Source organism: Poecilia reticulata, linkage group LG8 (genome assembly GCF_000633615.1).
Source record: "Poecilia reticulata strain Guanapo linkage group LG8, Guppy_female_1.0+MT, whole genome shotgun sequence".
NCBI classification, from domain to species: Eukaryota; Metazoa; Chordata; class Actinopteri; order Cyprinodontiformes; family Poeciliidae; genus Poecilia; species Poecilia reticulata.
Genome location: NC_024338.1, coordinates 6,989,461 through 7,001,842, shown reverse-complemented (window position 1 = coordinate 7,001,842; position 12,382 = coordinate 6,989,461). Strand labels below are relative to the sequence as shown.

Genomic DNA, 12,382 nt, shown 5'->3' with positions numbered 1-12,382 from the left:
TCAGTAGAATTTAAAACTTACTGATCGTTGACAATGTGTCCTTGCACTATTATGCCATTACTTGAAAATGGTCTCAAAACAACAATATCATTTATTGAAATAACATGTAGGACGATTTATCCTCCAGCAAAATTTTATATCATGACCGGCGTATTGTTAACATACATTTTTAAAACTGGTTGATATTTAGCATATTCATTGAAGTATCTTTTAATTGTCATATAGGAAGCCGTGAGCCAAAAAACTTGACTAAAACGAAACCTAAACAGGTTTCACTAATTTGGCTTTTAACTGCATGGTTTCATCCTTCCTTTTTCCCCGTTTTCTCAGGAAACTCCTCCACTTTTCCTGTCTTAAATCTTTGGAATTATTCAGCATAAATAAATATTAGTTGCTGCTATTTTAAAGTTGAGTTTGTGGTTATGAAAAAAAAAGTTTCAAACAATCACAGTCATGGTAAAAAAAAAGAAAGAAGAGTACACCATCTTTTAAGTGCAGGGTGTTAGATTTGGATGACCCCTACGGAAATCTGTTTCCATGCACAGCCTTTCCTGTTTTATGCACTGTGCTGAAGATAAGACGGCATTAAAAGGTACAATAAAATTTGAGAAATGTTGAATATACACTATCAAACTAAAGAGATATAGGATAGCAATACATTCGTCTATTTTTTTTTTATTAAAAAAAAGAACATTTATGACTGGAAAAGAATTGAAGTCACTAATTCAGCAAGAAAGCAGGGTTTTGTTCACTTTGATAACAAATCTCAGGCAAGATGGCGAAAAATATGCAAATATAAATACTGGGGGGCGGGATGGCCTTGGATTTCATTCATATTCTGATATTTTGCCCAGGAATGGCTTCAGGTTTAGCAACGCGCCTGACTCAGACATCGTTCAGATTTATCAGCAAGAAAATATCAATTAACAATAAAAAAAAACTTTTCTTTTTTTAACAACGGTCGATGAAACCGGAGGGCTTAATGAACGGAACAATAAAGATGCTGTCAATCGTGATTTTCCAGCCCATAAGGACGCAGCAGAGATTTCATGTTGTGACAGAGCGGATTCTCTGCATCCATTAAACTTGTGCGTAATCATGACAGCAGCAGTAGGGGGAGAAAAAAAAACAGAGAAACTGACAGCAACATGTAATAGGTTATCAAAGGTGATTTTAAATTAGGAAATGTCCCGATAAATACTCTCATCCGAGGGTAAATGTACTTAAATTAAATATAAGTCCGCATATACTCCCTCAAAGTTTACGTCAATGTTGTCAGAATTGAATTATTTAATTTGAGGAAAATTGTCGTAAAAAAAAAAATAACTCAAATTTAAACACATTTGTTCACGAAAACGATTTTTAAAGAAACTTTTTCTTTGGATACGGACACAGTTTCTACTCAGAAACAGTGATTCTTATCAACCAAAATTAATTGTGTCCAATTGTTTAATTGCTTAAATTCGAATAATGTAAATTTTTTTTATCGGTGTAAATTCCAGTCAGAATTAAAAAAAAAGAGAGGCTTTGACTTACCGACGCACTCGTTGGCCTCCCGGGCCGTGGCGCGCTGCCACGGCCGGTCGTAGTGGAACGGCTTGCACCTGTCGCACTCCGGCCCCGCCGTATTGTGCTTGCACTCGCACACCAGGTTCCCCTCGCGGTCTTTGACGCACTTCGACGCGTGCCCGTTGCACTTGCACCGTCCGCCGACCTGCAGGTCCGACACGGCGTAGAAGTAGGAGTCGCGCGCCAGCTCCGAGTCGTCCTCGTTCTCGTCGCCGAACGTGTGCAGGCGGCTGAAGATCACCTTGATGTCGGTGGCCGTCACCCAGTCCTGCAGCACCGGCGAGTTGTCGAAGTCGTGCGCCGACGGCCGTCCGTCCAGGGTGCTGAAGGCGATCAGGCCGCCGGTCAGCGGGTGCATGTCGGTGTGGGAGTCCGTGCAGATCGCCTCTTGCTCGTTCTGCTTGGTGATCGTCGCCTTGTTCTGCCGGTTGTACATCTTCTTGCACTGCGTGGAGTAAAACTGGAACGGAACCCACGACTTGCCGTAGTCCATTGACTTGTAGATCGCCATGGACTCGGGTCTGGGCGAGCAGAACTGCAGGCTCACGTAGGTGACCTCGAACTTTTTCCCAAGCGACAGCGTGAGGGTGACGTTCTGCGGGTACTGCGCGTAGTTCTCCGACTGCCAGCAGGTAAGGTTGTGCGGGTTGTTGAGGTCCGTCAGGTAGGCGGGCGGGTGGGACTTCTTGGGGTCCGCGGCGTCGCACGTGTGGCAGTCCCGCGTGCGCTCCTCGCCCTTCTCGGTCACCACGCAGTAGCGGGCCGCCGGCGCGCCGCAGGTGCTGGACACGCGCACGTCCTTCCCGAAAGCGGAGTTGACGAAGTCGGGGATGCACCTCCGCGGGTTCCCGTTCTCGTCGTAGCACGGGTCCGGCGGGGAGGACTGCGCGGCGAACATGCTCAGCCCGTATCCCGCGGAGGCGCGTCCGGCCAGCGCGCAAGCTGTCAGCACGGCGACCCACGTCTCCAAAAGCCGTCTCATGGTGGGACTTAATCTGAGCGCCGCGGGGGGCCGATGCGCTGCAAACACACGGGAAGGCACGGTTATCACCCCCAACAGCACCTGCGGCAAAACACTGAGAGAAAATGAATCAGGACGATTGGATGGAAAGGTTGCTGAATGTTTTTTTGAGAAATAACCTTACAAGGGGAAAGAAAAACTCCACCCAGACCACCACCTCTCAAATGGACAGCTCAGGCTGAAAGAGTTGGAGGTCCCCCCACAGAATTTGGAGGAGGAAAAGAAAAAAAACAGCCTTTATCCAGTTTACGCACGAAACAAAAAGGTGCAATAGACTCTCCCTCCTTTCTGGAAATAAGAGAGAGAAAAAATAGAAGAAGAGAGAAAATAAATGGCAAATGCCCAACTGGCTGCCTGCCTCTGCCTCAGTCGGTCCACTCTGTCACACCTCTGCCCACCTCTATCACTGTCTGTCCCATTCCCTCTCTATTCTGATGGGAGGGGGGAGAAAAGAGGAGTCCACCAGCGTCTGAACGCTGGAAACGGATCTCTGCTTGTGTAAAAGGAAACGGCGCCATCTTCTGGTAAAATATCGGAACTACGTGGATATTGTGTCTTTCATGTATCATCAATTCCTCAAAATAAGTATGTCGAAATGGGGTCCAACTGACCCCACACACGTAAAACCTGTATTATTTTCCATAGACCTCTACGTTTGCCTCAGTCCTCGCACGCACAAGGGTTAAGTCTTTTTTTTATCCCCCAGAAAGTTTTTTTTTTTTTTTTTTTTTTTGCAAAAAATAAGAGACTTATGTCATTATTTTAGGAAAGTGACAGTATTCACAACAATATAATAATATATAAAACATATTTGAACGTTGCATAAAAGTGCAATATTCTTTCCCAGTCATCTCAGGAAACATTCATTTTATAGAGCTTTGTGACACGTGGAAATAAAATATTCCAATCTTTTATTTTGTTCAAATTTAATTATTATGGAGTGTGCGACAAGAAACCCCAAAATTCAACGCCCCAGAAAATTAGAATATCACGTCAGACCAAATTAAAAAGAATGTTTTTAGCAAAAATGTCAGGATTGTGAAAAGTTCATGAATTTCTATGTGCTCAGTATTTGGTTGGGGCTCCTTTTGTATGAATTATGCTGTGGCCTTGAGGCGATCAACCTGTGGGATTGTGCAGGTGCAATGGAAGACCAAGTTGCTTTGACAGCTGCCTTCAGGTCATCTGCCTTGTTGGGTCTGGTGTCTTTCATCGTCCTCTTGACGATACTCCATAGATTCTCTAGCCAGGGGAGTTTGCTGGCCAATCAAGAACAGGAACACTATGGTCATTGAAGCATTGAAGACGATGTAAAGCTCAAAAAAGACAATTTTATGTAATAAAATTGTCACTTTAATATGCTTGGATATAGAACTCTGTGTATCCAAGCTTCTTTAGCAATGATCTTTTTGTGGCTTACTGTTCTGGTTGTGTAGCCGACTGACCCAGAGTGAGAGATAGTTCAAAGGCTCAGAAAACCTTTGCAGGTGTTTTGAGTTAATCAGCTGATTAGGTTGGGATATTATGCGTTTCCATTCATTACCTTTTGAACAACAGTCTAATTCACTGAGACACTGAAATTTTTGGTTTTCACTCTCTGTAAGCCATAACCATCAAAATTACAAAAAAACAAAAGCTTAGAACATGTCACTCTCTGTGTGATGAGTTTTACTTAATAAGATGGCAGGTAAGAAATATTACCCTTTTACTCAATTTTCTAATTTTTATTTATTTATTTTAGATGTACGAGTAGAATACAAGCGAACGCTTAAAATGTTGTGTCAGGCGGTTTCCATGCTTGCAGAAAATGTTTAAATGTAACTCTTCTTTGGCCGCACTGATGTTAGATTAGAGCTGCAACCATGCAGAACTTTCATTTTGTAGCAGCGGTGCTAGTTTCCTGCTCCTCCATTATCGATATGTTTTCTGTTTTCTCAGTTCTGTGTGGTTAAGTCTAATTTCTTTTCGCTGCACTGCTGCTAACAAAAACTGTTAGATCTGAATCTAACAATGGCTGTGGCCCATTTTATTCAAGTCGACTTTAATCGACTTGAATAAAATGTCAGTATTTCTGTGCTGAATTTATGTTGTCAGCTTATTTAATTGAATTCTTACTAATCGTGAAGATAATTTTGCTCATCGGTTAATCGGAAAACATTAATGAAATAAACTTTATATCAGATCTAACAAAGTGGCATGCAACGCTTTACTCTGAAACCACAGCTAAAAAAAAGAAAAAAAAAAAAAAAAGAAAAAAAGTAAAAGACAACCACATCTGAGAACATTGGCAACCACAGCTTCATCAACATGCTGTTTCTTTTCTAGCAGGGTGTTAGCATTAACATTGTTTTAAGCTAGCTCAAGCTGTTAAACTGCTAAAAAATATATTTTTCCAATGTAAAACGTTTCATAATTGGAAGTCTTATGATATTAATTTGTACAGTTAATACAAGTTTTTTGCCTTTAAAATAGCAATATATAACTTTTATGGAGAGAAACAAATGAGACGGACAGACTACAAGTACCGATCTCCTCCATATCCTCCCTCAATTAGCTCTACTGTCTGAAAAAATACCTGACTCCGGACCAACAACAACCAATCAGAACCAGGAGGAGGAGGGGCTTACATCTGTCAACCAATCTCCAATGCTTCCAGCTAAATATGATAATTGAGGAGAAACAATTTACCGTTACAGAAAACCCGTTTATCCGCCGCCATCGGTGGCCATGCTAACTAGCTTTAGCATTCACAACAGGATTTGCTAGGTAATGGAGAGACAGGGATGATTGACAACGATGAGGCCCGCCTCCTGGCTCTGATTGGTTGTTCCTAGTTAGAACTGGGAGCACTGGGAGGAGACGAAGGAATTAGATTTTTTTGTATGTTTTGTCTCATAACATACAATTGGAATCTATGTAAGTAACTTTCAATTTGTCTCTATTATTATTGGATTAAATGAAAAATGTTTTCTTCTTTGTTTTTGTAAAGTGCCTTTAGACTATATTTGTTCTTAATTGGTGCCATACATGTCCTGAATTTAACCAAATCATATTATTCTCACTGACACATGTTGTTTTTGTGGTAAGATTTAGAAAACAAACGTGTTGAATGTTACTTAAACACTTCAAAATATAACAAATTACATTTTTATGAGATTCTAAAAACATTTTAGCTTTCATATTTTAGCAATATGTGAGAATTTTTTATAAATAATCAAAAAGCCTGAAGCAATTTTTAGCATGTTACAGTTGTCATAGCAGGACAAAAATAGCAACTGAGAGCAGCTAAAAGAAGTACTGCTCATTTTAGATACACTCAACTACATCAGCATTTCATCTAAAAACCAACCTGACAACATTTTAAGTAAAAAGGAAAAAAAAAACTGGAATTGATTTTTTTTTTATTTTTTATTTTTTTTTTAATTATTGATCCAGATTTTCTGCTCACACATAAAATCAGGAACTTGTGTTTCCATTTTCATATCCTCCAGTGTGTGTGGGGTAACAATATTTATTATAAAATATATTTAACTTTAATTGTATGCTTCTGGGACAACATGTTTTTTCAAATAAAATTTTGGGGTCGATCGTGACTCATTTTTAAGAAACTAGTCCTTTAGCACGCTAACTATTGCTCACAGGTAGGTGGCGCCCTTGCATGATGTATGAAATCTAGTTTTTTATGTTGGTGTAAAAATACACTTCAAGACGTTGTCCGGGGCCCAATCACTAGGCGTCATTGAGCTGAAACTACTCTTGAAAAGGATATTGATATATAATGCTTTCTGGAAATAATGATGACATTTATAAACTTCTTTTAATGCAAACATGATATTTAAGCTTGCAGGAAAACCAAGATAAAATGCATAAATGAGCACTGAAAAAGAAATAAAAGAAAAACTACACCTGAAATTTCACTGAAAAGCTTAAAAACAGAAATATGTCACTTAAAAATCAAAAGGAACTGACTGATGGTGAAAGAAAGTACTTTCAGTTCATGGCTCTTTTTAACAAAAATGATTTGGTATTTCCCAGTTGATGTGTGTGGAAACCAAAGTGCAGCCAGTGGAACAACCTTCATCAGCGATGATTTAAAATGGTCAGTTGATAAAAGTTGCTGTTTTTGTTGACGTCTTGTCGTTCACTCAGTCGCAACTTCTGCAAACTTAAGTCCTGATATCATGTTTTACTAAAAGGAATAGTTTTTTCCTTCTTTTTTTAATTTTGATGTCATGAACTTACACAAGACCTCTTAGCAACGCACCGTCTTTCCTGTTACGGACACTCTGGGGAAGATGGGTAACTTCCAGTAATGCATAATTATTTCCTGTTGTAGAATGGTTGAATTAAAAAAATTCAAAATGTATTAGAACTATTTGTTCTAGAAAACAAAAAGGAAATATTGTTTCAAAGGTTATTTGTCATCTCTTTCCATGGAAAGTGCTCTACAATGGTCTAGGTGAGAAAAAAAAATAACGGGTACCTGTTTTGACAAAACGTCTTTTTAACTTGGAAAACTGCTGAGGGCATCTTCCTATAGGACACTGGTTATTCAAAAATAAAACCTAAATTTCGGGTGTTTGGCTGAAATGTCCAGTCTGTTGCCTGTTCTGATCTCAATCTTCTCAAAGGTCAGTTGAAGGAACAAATGTTAACCAGTTTGTAGCATTGGTAACGCTTTATTTGAAGGGGAGACTGACATGACATGACACCTGGTATGAACACGAAGGAGACTTTATGAGTGTTTATGACTGTTGTCATGAAGTGTCATTCGATAAATGACATTCTTAATACAAAGTTGACACTTTGGATCGACTTTTAATACAAGCTTTAATGAAACTTTGTATTAAAAGTTTCATTATTTACTGAATAATGCGAAGTTGGCACTTTTAAGGAGCTTTTAATGCACTTTCAGGGCACATCTGCGTTAAAAGCGTCACTATTTACCGAATGACATTCATGACAACAGTCATAAACATTTCTGAAGAATCGCTCAGACGGTAGCTTTTTTGTTGTTGTTGCTTAAGCAAGTCAGATATTTTGAAGAGGTCCCAATTTTAGAAGGATAAAACAAAAAGCTGAGTGTCATCTGCATAGAAGTGATGACATTATAAAATCTATTAATAATCTGTCCATGAGGCTACAAAAGTGGGCCCAAAACAGGAGCCTTGTGGTGCCAAGACACAGTTTTTGAGGGTTTAGTCCCCCAAATCCTCTGAAATCCAGTCGAACCGGCAAAGCCTGCCTCATTTTGTCACGCGCTGCTTTTCCATTGTCATCTGATTTGTCTATTCCTAAACCTCAACGCTGTTGTGTGTTTCTTGGTACATTTGAGATCTACACTAAAACCTTAGACCAGAAGTGAGGTGAACTTTCTTTCCCCTTTGTCTGAACATGAGCAGAAGCTAGCAGGGGGTCAGGGCTGTACCTGATCCTGATTGGCTTAGATGACCGCTCGCTGTCAGACAGAAGGCCCCGCCTCCAGCAGCAGCTGTGCATAATGTAAAACCACTTCAGCAAAAAGACTCAGACAGTTCCTGTTTTGCTGCACTTGCCATCTTGAGTGTGCAGTTAAAGGGTCCGTAAAAAAAAAAAATGCACCAACAGGAGGATGTGGCGCTGGTATTTCCCCCTGCCGGCGCCTCTCAGCTGTAGTTGATAAAGGATGATCCAGGACGGCCATAATTATTGGTAAGTTTTGTTTTTCTCAAATAATTTAATTTCCTTTGGAGGGAAAAAAAAAAGATACTATTTGTGTTATACTCTGTCTTATTTAGGTGTTTGAAGTTGCATTTCTGATATATTTATACATATATATACATATATATATATATATATTTTAGTTTTTACTACACAGCCTCTCTACAGGAGAAGCGAGCCTATTTCATAAAGCTTACACAACAACTGCACACTGTTTTTCAAGCTCTACATGTTTCCTGTTCCCCTTCCTATTAAGTCTGTGCCAGTTTGATCAGGACGTCACACATTTGTGCGCGCATGAATTTTGATCCTTTTAGGCTCAATTAAGCAGCCTAAAGACTCGGTGAGTCTTCAAACCTGACGACATGAGGCCTCAGTTGGCGTTTTCGCTTCGTGACAGGTCAGGTTTTACACAGAAGTGCCGGACAATGCTGCCTGACTTACTTACAAACAGATCGCCACCTGCTTCCTCCGTGGACAATTCACCATCTGACTTTGTCGAAGTGGGACATTTCAGGCACTTTTGAGGAAGGAGAAGTTGAGAGTGGAAAATATATTTAAAAGTCACTCTGTACCTTGATGTCAAACTGCTGAAGGCTTGCGGCCATCTGCCACAACTAACTAGTGGTTTGAGAAGACAAGAGGAGAGGGGCACAAAAAAGAAACGGAGAAACTGATGTAAGAGTACTTTCTCTATTGTAGAGAAGTAAAAAAAAGTTTCAAGCAGTGAAAAGGCAACGTTTAGTGGTTGGTAGCTTTGTGTCAGCACCTCTTCCAGGAAGGCAGAACAGTCAAACAGATCGCCAGGCCAGATGCAGCTTCTGTGGAGAGAAAACGCACAAGAGACAACATCAAGTCGACTGTTAAAGCGGCAGCGAGTGATGCAAAAATGCACTGTACTAGGAGAAGAAAGAAGGTGAGCGAGAAGGCTAAAATAGAATAGAAAAACCTAGTGCAGAAATTCAGGTGTGAAAGTAACAACAAGCAAGTCAGAGCGTGTAGATTCACACGAGGTAAAAATATGACAACAGAAAATAGTCTAAGAACAAAACAATACAGTCATTCAAGAAATGACTGAGTAGGATCATTTGCGGTCAAAAGGAAGGTAAAGTGTACCCCAAGGTACAAAAAAGATGTTATTAAAGCTACAGAATGCAGCTTTTACAAAAATATGTTATTTGTTAAGACTGTCTTTGTTGTGACAGTATAATATGAGACAGATGATCTGTGAAAAGATCAGTCTGCACCTCCTCCCTGAACTACTACTGCCTTCTGAAGAAGTGCACCGCTCCAGACCAGAAACAACCAATCAGAGTCTGGGAGAGTGTCTCAGCGCTGTCAATCATCCTCGTGAATGTGCTGAACATGTGCTAATGGCGGAGAAACGACTTACCGTTCCAGGACAACTGTCAATCCACCGTCATCGGTGGCTATGCTAACTAGCCTTAGTATGATTGACGGCGCTAAGACCCACTTCCTGACTCTGATTGGTTGTTTCTGGTTAGCACTGGAAGCACTGGGAAAAAGCAGAGGAACTAACATTTATCTCATACCATACTGTCACGACATCTCAGTTTTATCAAATATGCAAAAAAAACCTATTTCTTAAAAATAAGTCATATCCTGTTGCTTTAAGGCAGCACTCATAAAAACTATACTCGGTAAGCTATATTTTTTGTTTGTTTGTTTCTTACAGCTGGATCATATTTTATTTAAATTGTTGTGTAAATACCCTTCTGGTTCCACTCACAAAGCACTTTAAGCTCAACAACAAAGCTGATTAAAGTCCTGTAGAAGAACACTCACTGTGACGTACAAACGGGTCAGGGAATGAATGATAAAAATTAAGCAAACAACCTATAAATACGAATACAAAATTAGCATAAGACAAGTCTACATTCACGGTGAAGGGAAACTCCATCAAGTTCCAAATTTCCATTGTCAGTAGAACCACTGAAAACATCTTGTCTGATGATCCGAGGGAAGAAATTGGACTAAAATCATTTTAAATTGATTTCATAGAAACCAACTGAAATGTTTGTCTTCTTTAACTGGACCAGTCATAAAAATCAAGTGGTGGCATCAGTAGAGTTGGGGAAGCTAATCCCAAAAAGCACAACGTCACTTTTTAATAGAAAATATTTCTCTTCATAACCAGAAAAGGCTGGATTTCACCCCCAAACTCTACTTGACTATGAATTTTTATCCCCAATCATGTCAAATTACTKCTTTAAGTCATCCACAGATTTATAGTCCTGCAGGCCGAATATTCTTTCTTGTTGACATCTGGTCAGTTTTTTTTTTTTTGAGTACAGTAGGCCCAGCCCTGGCTATTTAAAGCAGCAATAACTTTGTCAGTACCGAACTGGTATACTTAAACCACAACCTTCGAGTTACTGAGTCAAATATGTTCCTGAAGATTTACAGCTTGGTTACTTTTTTTATTGATTTTTGAGCTTTTAAGTGTAGCCTGATGGGAAAACGTTTCGTGGAGGATCTGAAAGGAAGTAGACCTGCAAGGTTTCCATCCCAGGTCTGAGTCATAAAAAAAAATCGGATGTGGACGACTAATTTTAAGCAGAAAAAGTAGAAGCTGTGGCGTCCGTTTTCCACCAGCTCATCTCCGGTCCACTCTGATGGTCTGTGACTCACTAATGGGAAGTGTCAGGCTGGTTTCAGTGCTGACATCTGCGTCCGAGCACTTGTTTTCTGCGTGAGCGAACCTTTCATGTCAAGCTCGGTCTGTTTTTGTCGCTGGGATGGAGCAAACAATGATTATTATTTACTGACACCGTCAGCAACAGGAAGTTGGGTCGACTGACGGGACCTTTTCGGTTCACCAGGAACAGAGGCAAACGGAAAGGACTTCCTCTTTGTTTGTCTTTTTTTCTTCTTCTTCTTACATCTGTGGATGTTGGGATGGTCTTGCAGACGATGGAGCAGAGCTCGTGCACGGAGGACCGCATCCAGCATAGTCTCGAGCGCTGCCTCTGTCACCTGGGAGTCGACTCTCCCGATAAGAAGCTCTGGAATGGTAAGATACGAAAAATATTTGCTTTCAGTGTTAATGTTATGAAACGAACGTCTGTAGGATGGAAAAAAATATACACATATAAATTATGAGACGACTAGCTAGCTAAAGCTAACTGCATGAAGACGTCTGGTTAGAGAAAGTGGGAAATGAAAGTGGTGACGCGCGCGCGGAATCATCCCACACCAGTTTTGAAATAATCTAGTTTCATTCATAAAGTCACAGAGAAGAGAAACCGGGGTGTGGATGATATGGGTGGCATTCACCACTTCTTTGTGTGTATGAATCGTCGGAACAACCTGTTAGCGGATTTACATCAGAGTGAACCCCCACGAACAAACAAAAGAGAACCGCGCCTCGGCTCACAGGTTGTGTCTGCTTTTGTCTTTCGAATAAGCTGGACTGTGCATAAGCCGCTGGTGTTTGGAGGAACTTGTGAAGAGGCATCCCCACAACTTCCTCATCCTTTTGCAGAAAATACTGCAAAAAACAAAGGAGGCGAGTTAAAAAAAAAAAAAAAAAAAAGCGCAACCCGCATCCACGTCTGAAATCTGTTTCAGTTCATATTTTGAATTGTTCCGCAGGTTCTGGAGGAGTGCCAGTATGAACTGGTGGTTCCCCTGACTCTCCTCTTCTCTGCTGCTCTTCTCAAAGTGAGTTTTGTGTGTGTTGAGAAAATTAAGGAACAAGTGCGCTCTGTTCCTTTTTTCCCCCAGTTTTGTTATGCATTCTGTCAGCATTTTTTTTCTCCCTTTCTCTTTTATAGAGCCCATACTTAGGCGCAGGATGCGGTGTCCTCCAGGAGGCCTACCTGTTGTTCCACCGGTTCCTGGCCTGGCCCGAGCCTTGCAGCTCCGCCAGCAAACGTTTGCTCGTCGTCATCGAGCAGGAGATTCGAGCACCAGGTGGAACAAACGTTTATGTAAAAATGCTTAGAAAACGTATTTGAATCTTCAAAAAATTTCGTTTCGTTTCACCTTTTCACATTTTTATTTTTTTGCCAGGACAGTTCATATTAAAACTGCAGAAGGTAACTTTTACAAGAATATATGTTTATATAT

The 12,382-nt window shown here is 40.4% G+C and overlaps 2 protein-coding genes across 9 annotated transcripts in view; one reads left to right on the top strand and one right to left on the bottom strand.

Moving 5' to 3' along the window:
• Positions 1-3,006, bottom strand: part of ntn1b (netrin 1b) — a 60,870-nt gene extending 57,864 nt beyond the window's left edge. The window contains exons 1-2 of one of the 3 annotated variants that reach the window (XM_008415455.2): positions 2,715-3,006; positions 1,537-2,589 (exon numbers count right to left, since the gene is read on the bottom strand). In XM_008415455.2, coding sequence (XP_008413677.1) covers positions 1,537-2,551 — 1,015 coding nt within the window. In that variant the 5' untranslated portion in view covers positions 2,552-2,589; positions 2,715-3,006. Of the gene's footprint in view, positions 1-1,536; positions 2,646-2,714 lie in introns of all 3 variants that reach the window. The other 2 variants (XM_008415454.2, XM_008415453.2) reach the window with 2 other exon arrangements.
• A 1,085-nt stretch (positions 3,007-4,091) lies between these two features.
• LOC103468393 (phosphoinositide 3-kinase regulatory subunit 5-like) overlaps positions 4,092-12,382 on the top strand; it is a 15,505-nt gene continuing 7,214 nt past the window's right edge. Inside the window, exons 1-7 of one of the 6 annotated variants that reach the window (XM_017306047.1) lie at positions 4,092-4,277; positions 7,926-8,092; positions 8,198-8,281; positions 11,134-11,324; positions 11,719-11,819; positions 11,906-11,974; positions 12,088-12,226. In XM_017306047.1, the coding sequence (XP_017161536.1) occupies positions 8,256-8,281; positions 11,134-11,324; positions 11,719-11,819; positions 11,906-11,974; positions 12,088-12,226 (526 nt within the window). In that variant the 5' untranslated portion in view covers positions 4,092-4,277; positions 7,926-8,092; positions 8,198-8,255. Of the gene's footprint in view, positions 4,278-6,625; positions 6,690-7,925; positions 8,282-11,133; positions 11,325-11,718; positions 11,820-11,905; positions 11,975-12,087; positions 12,227-12,382 lie in introns of all 6 variants that reach the window. The other 5 variants (XM_017306046.1, XM_017306048.1, XM_008415447.2 and 2 more) reach the window with 5 other exon arrangements.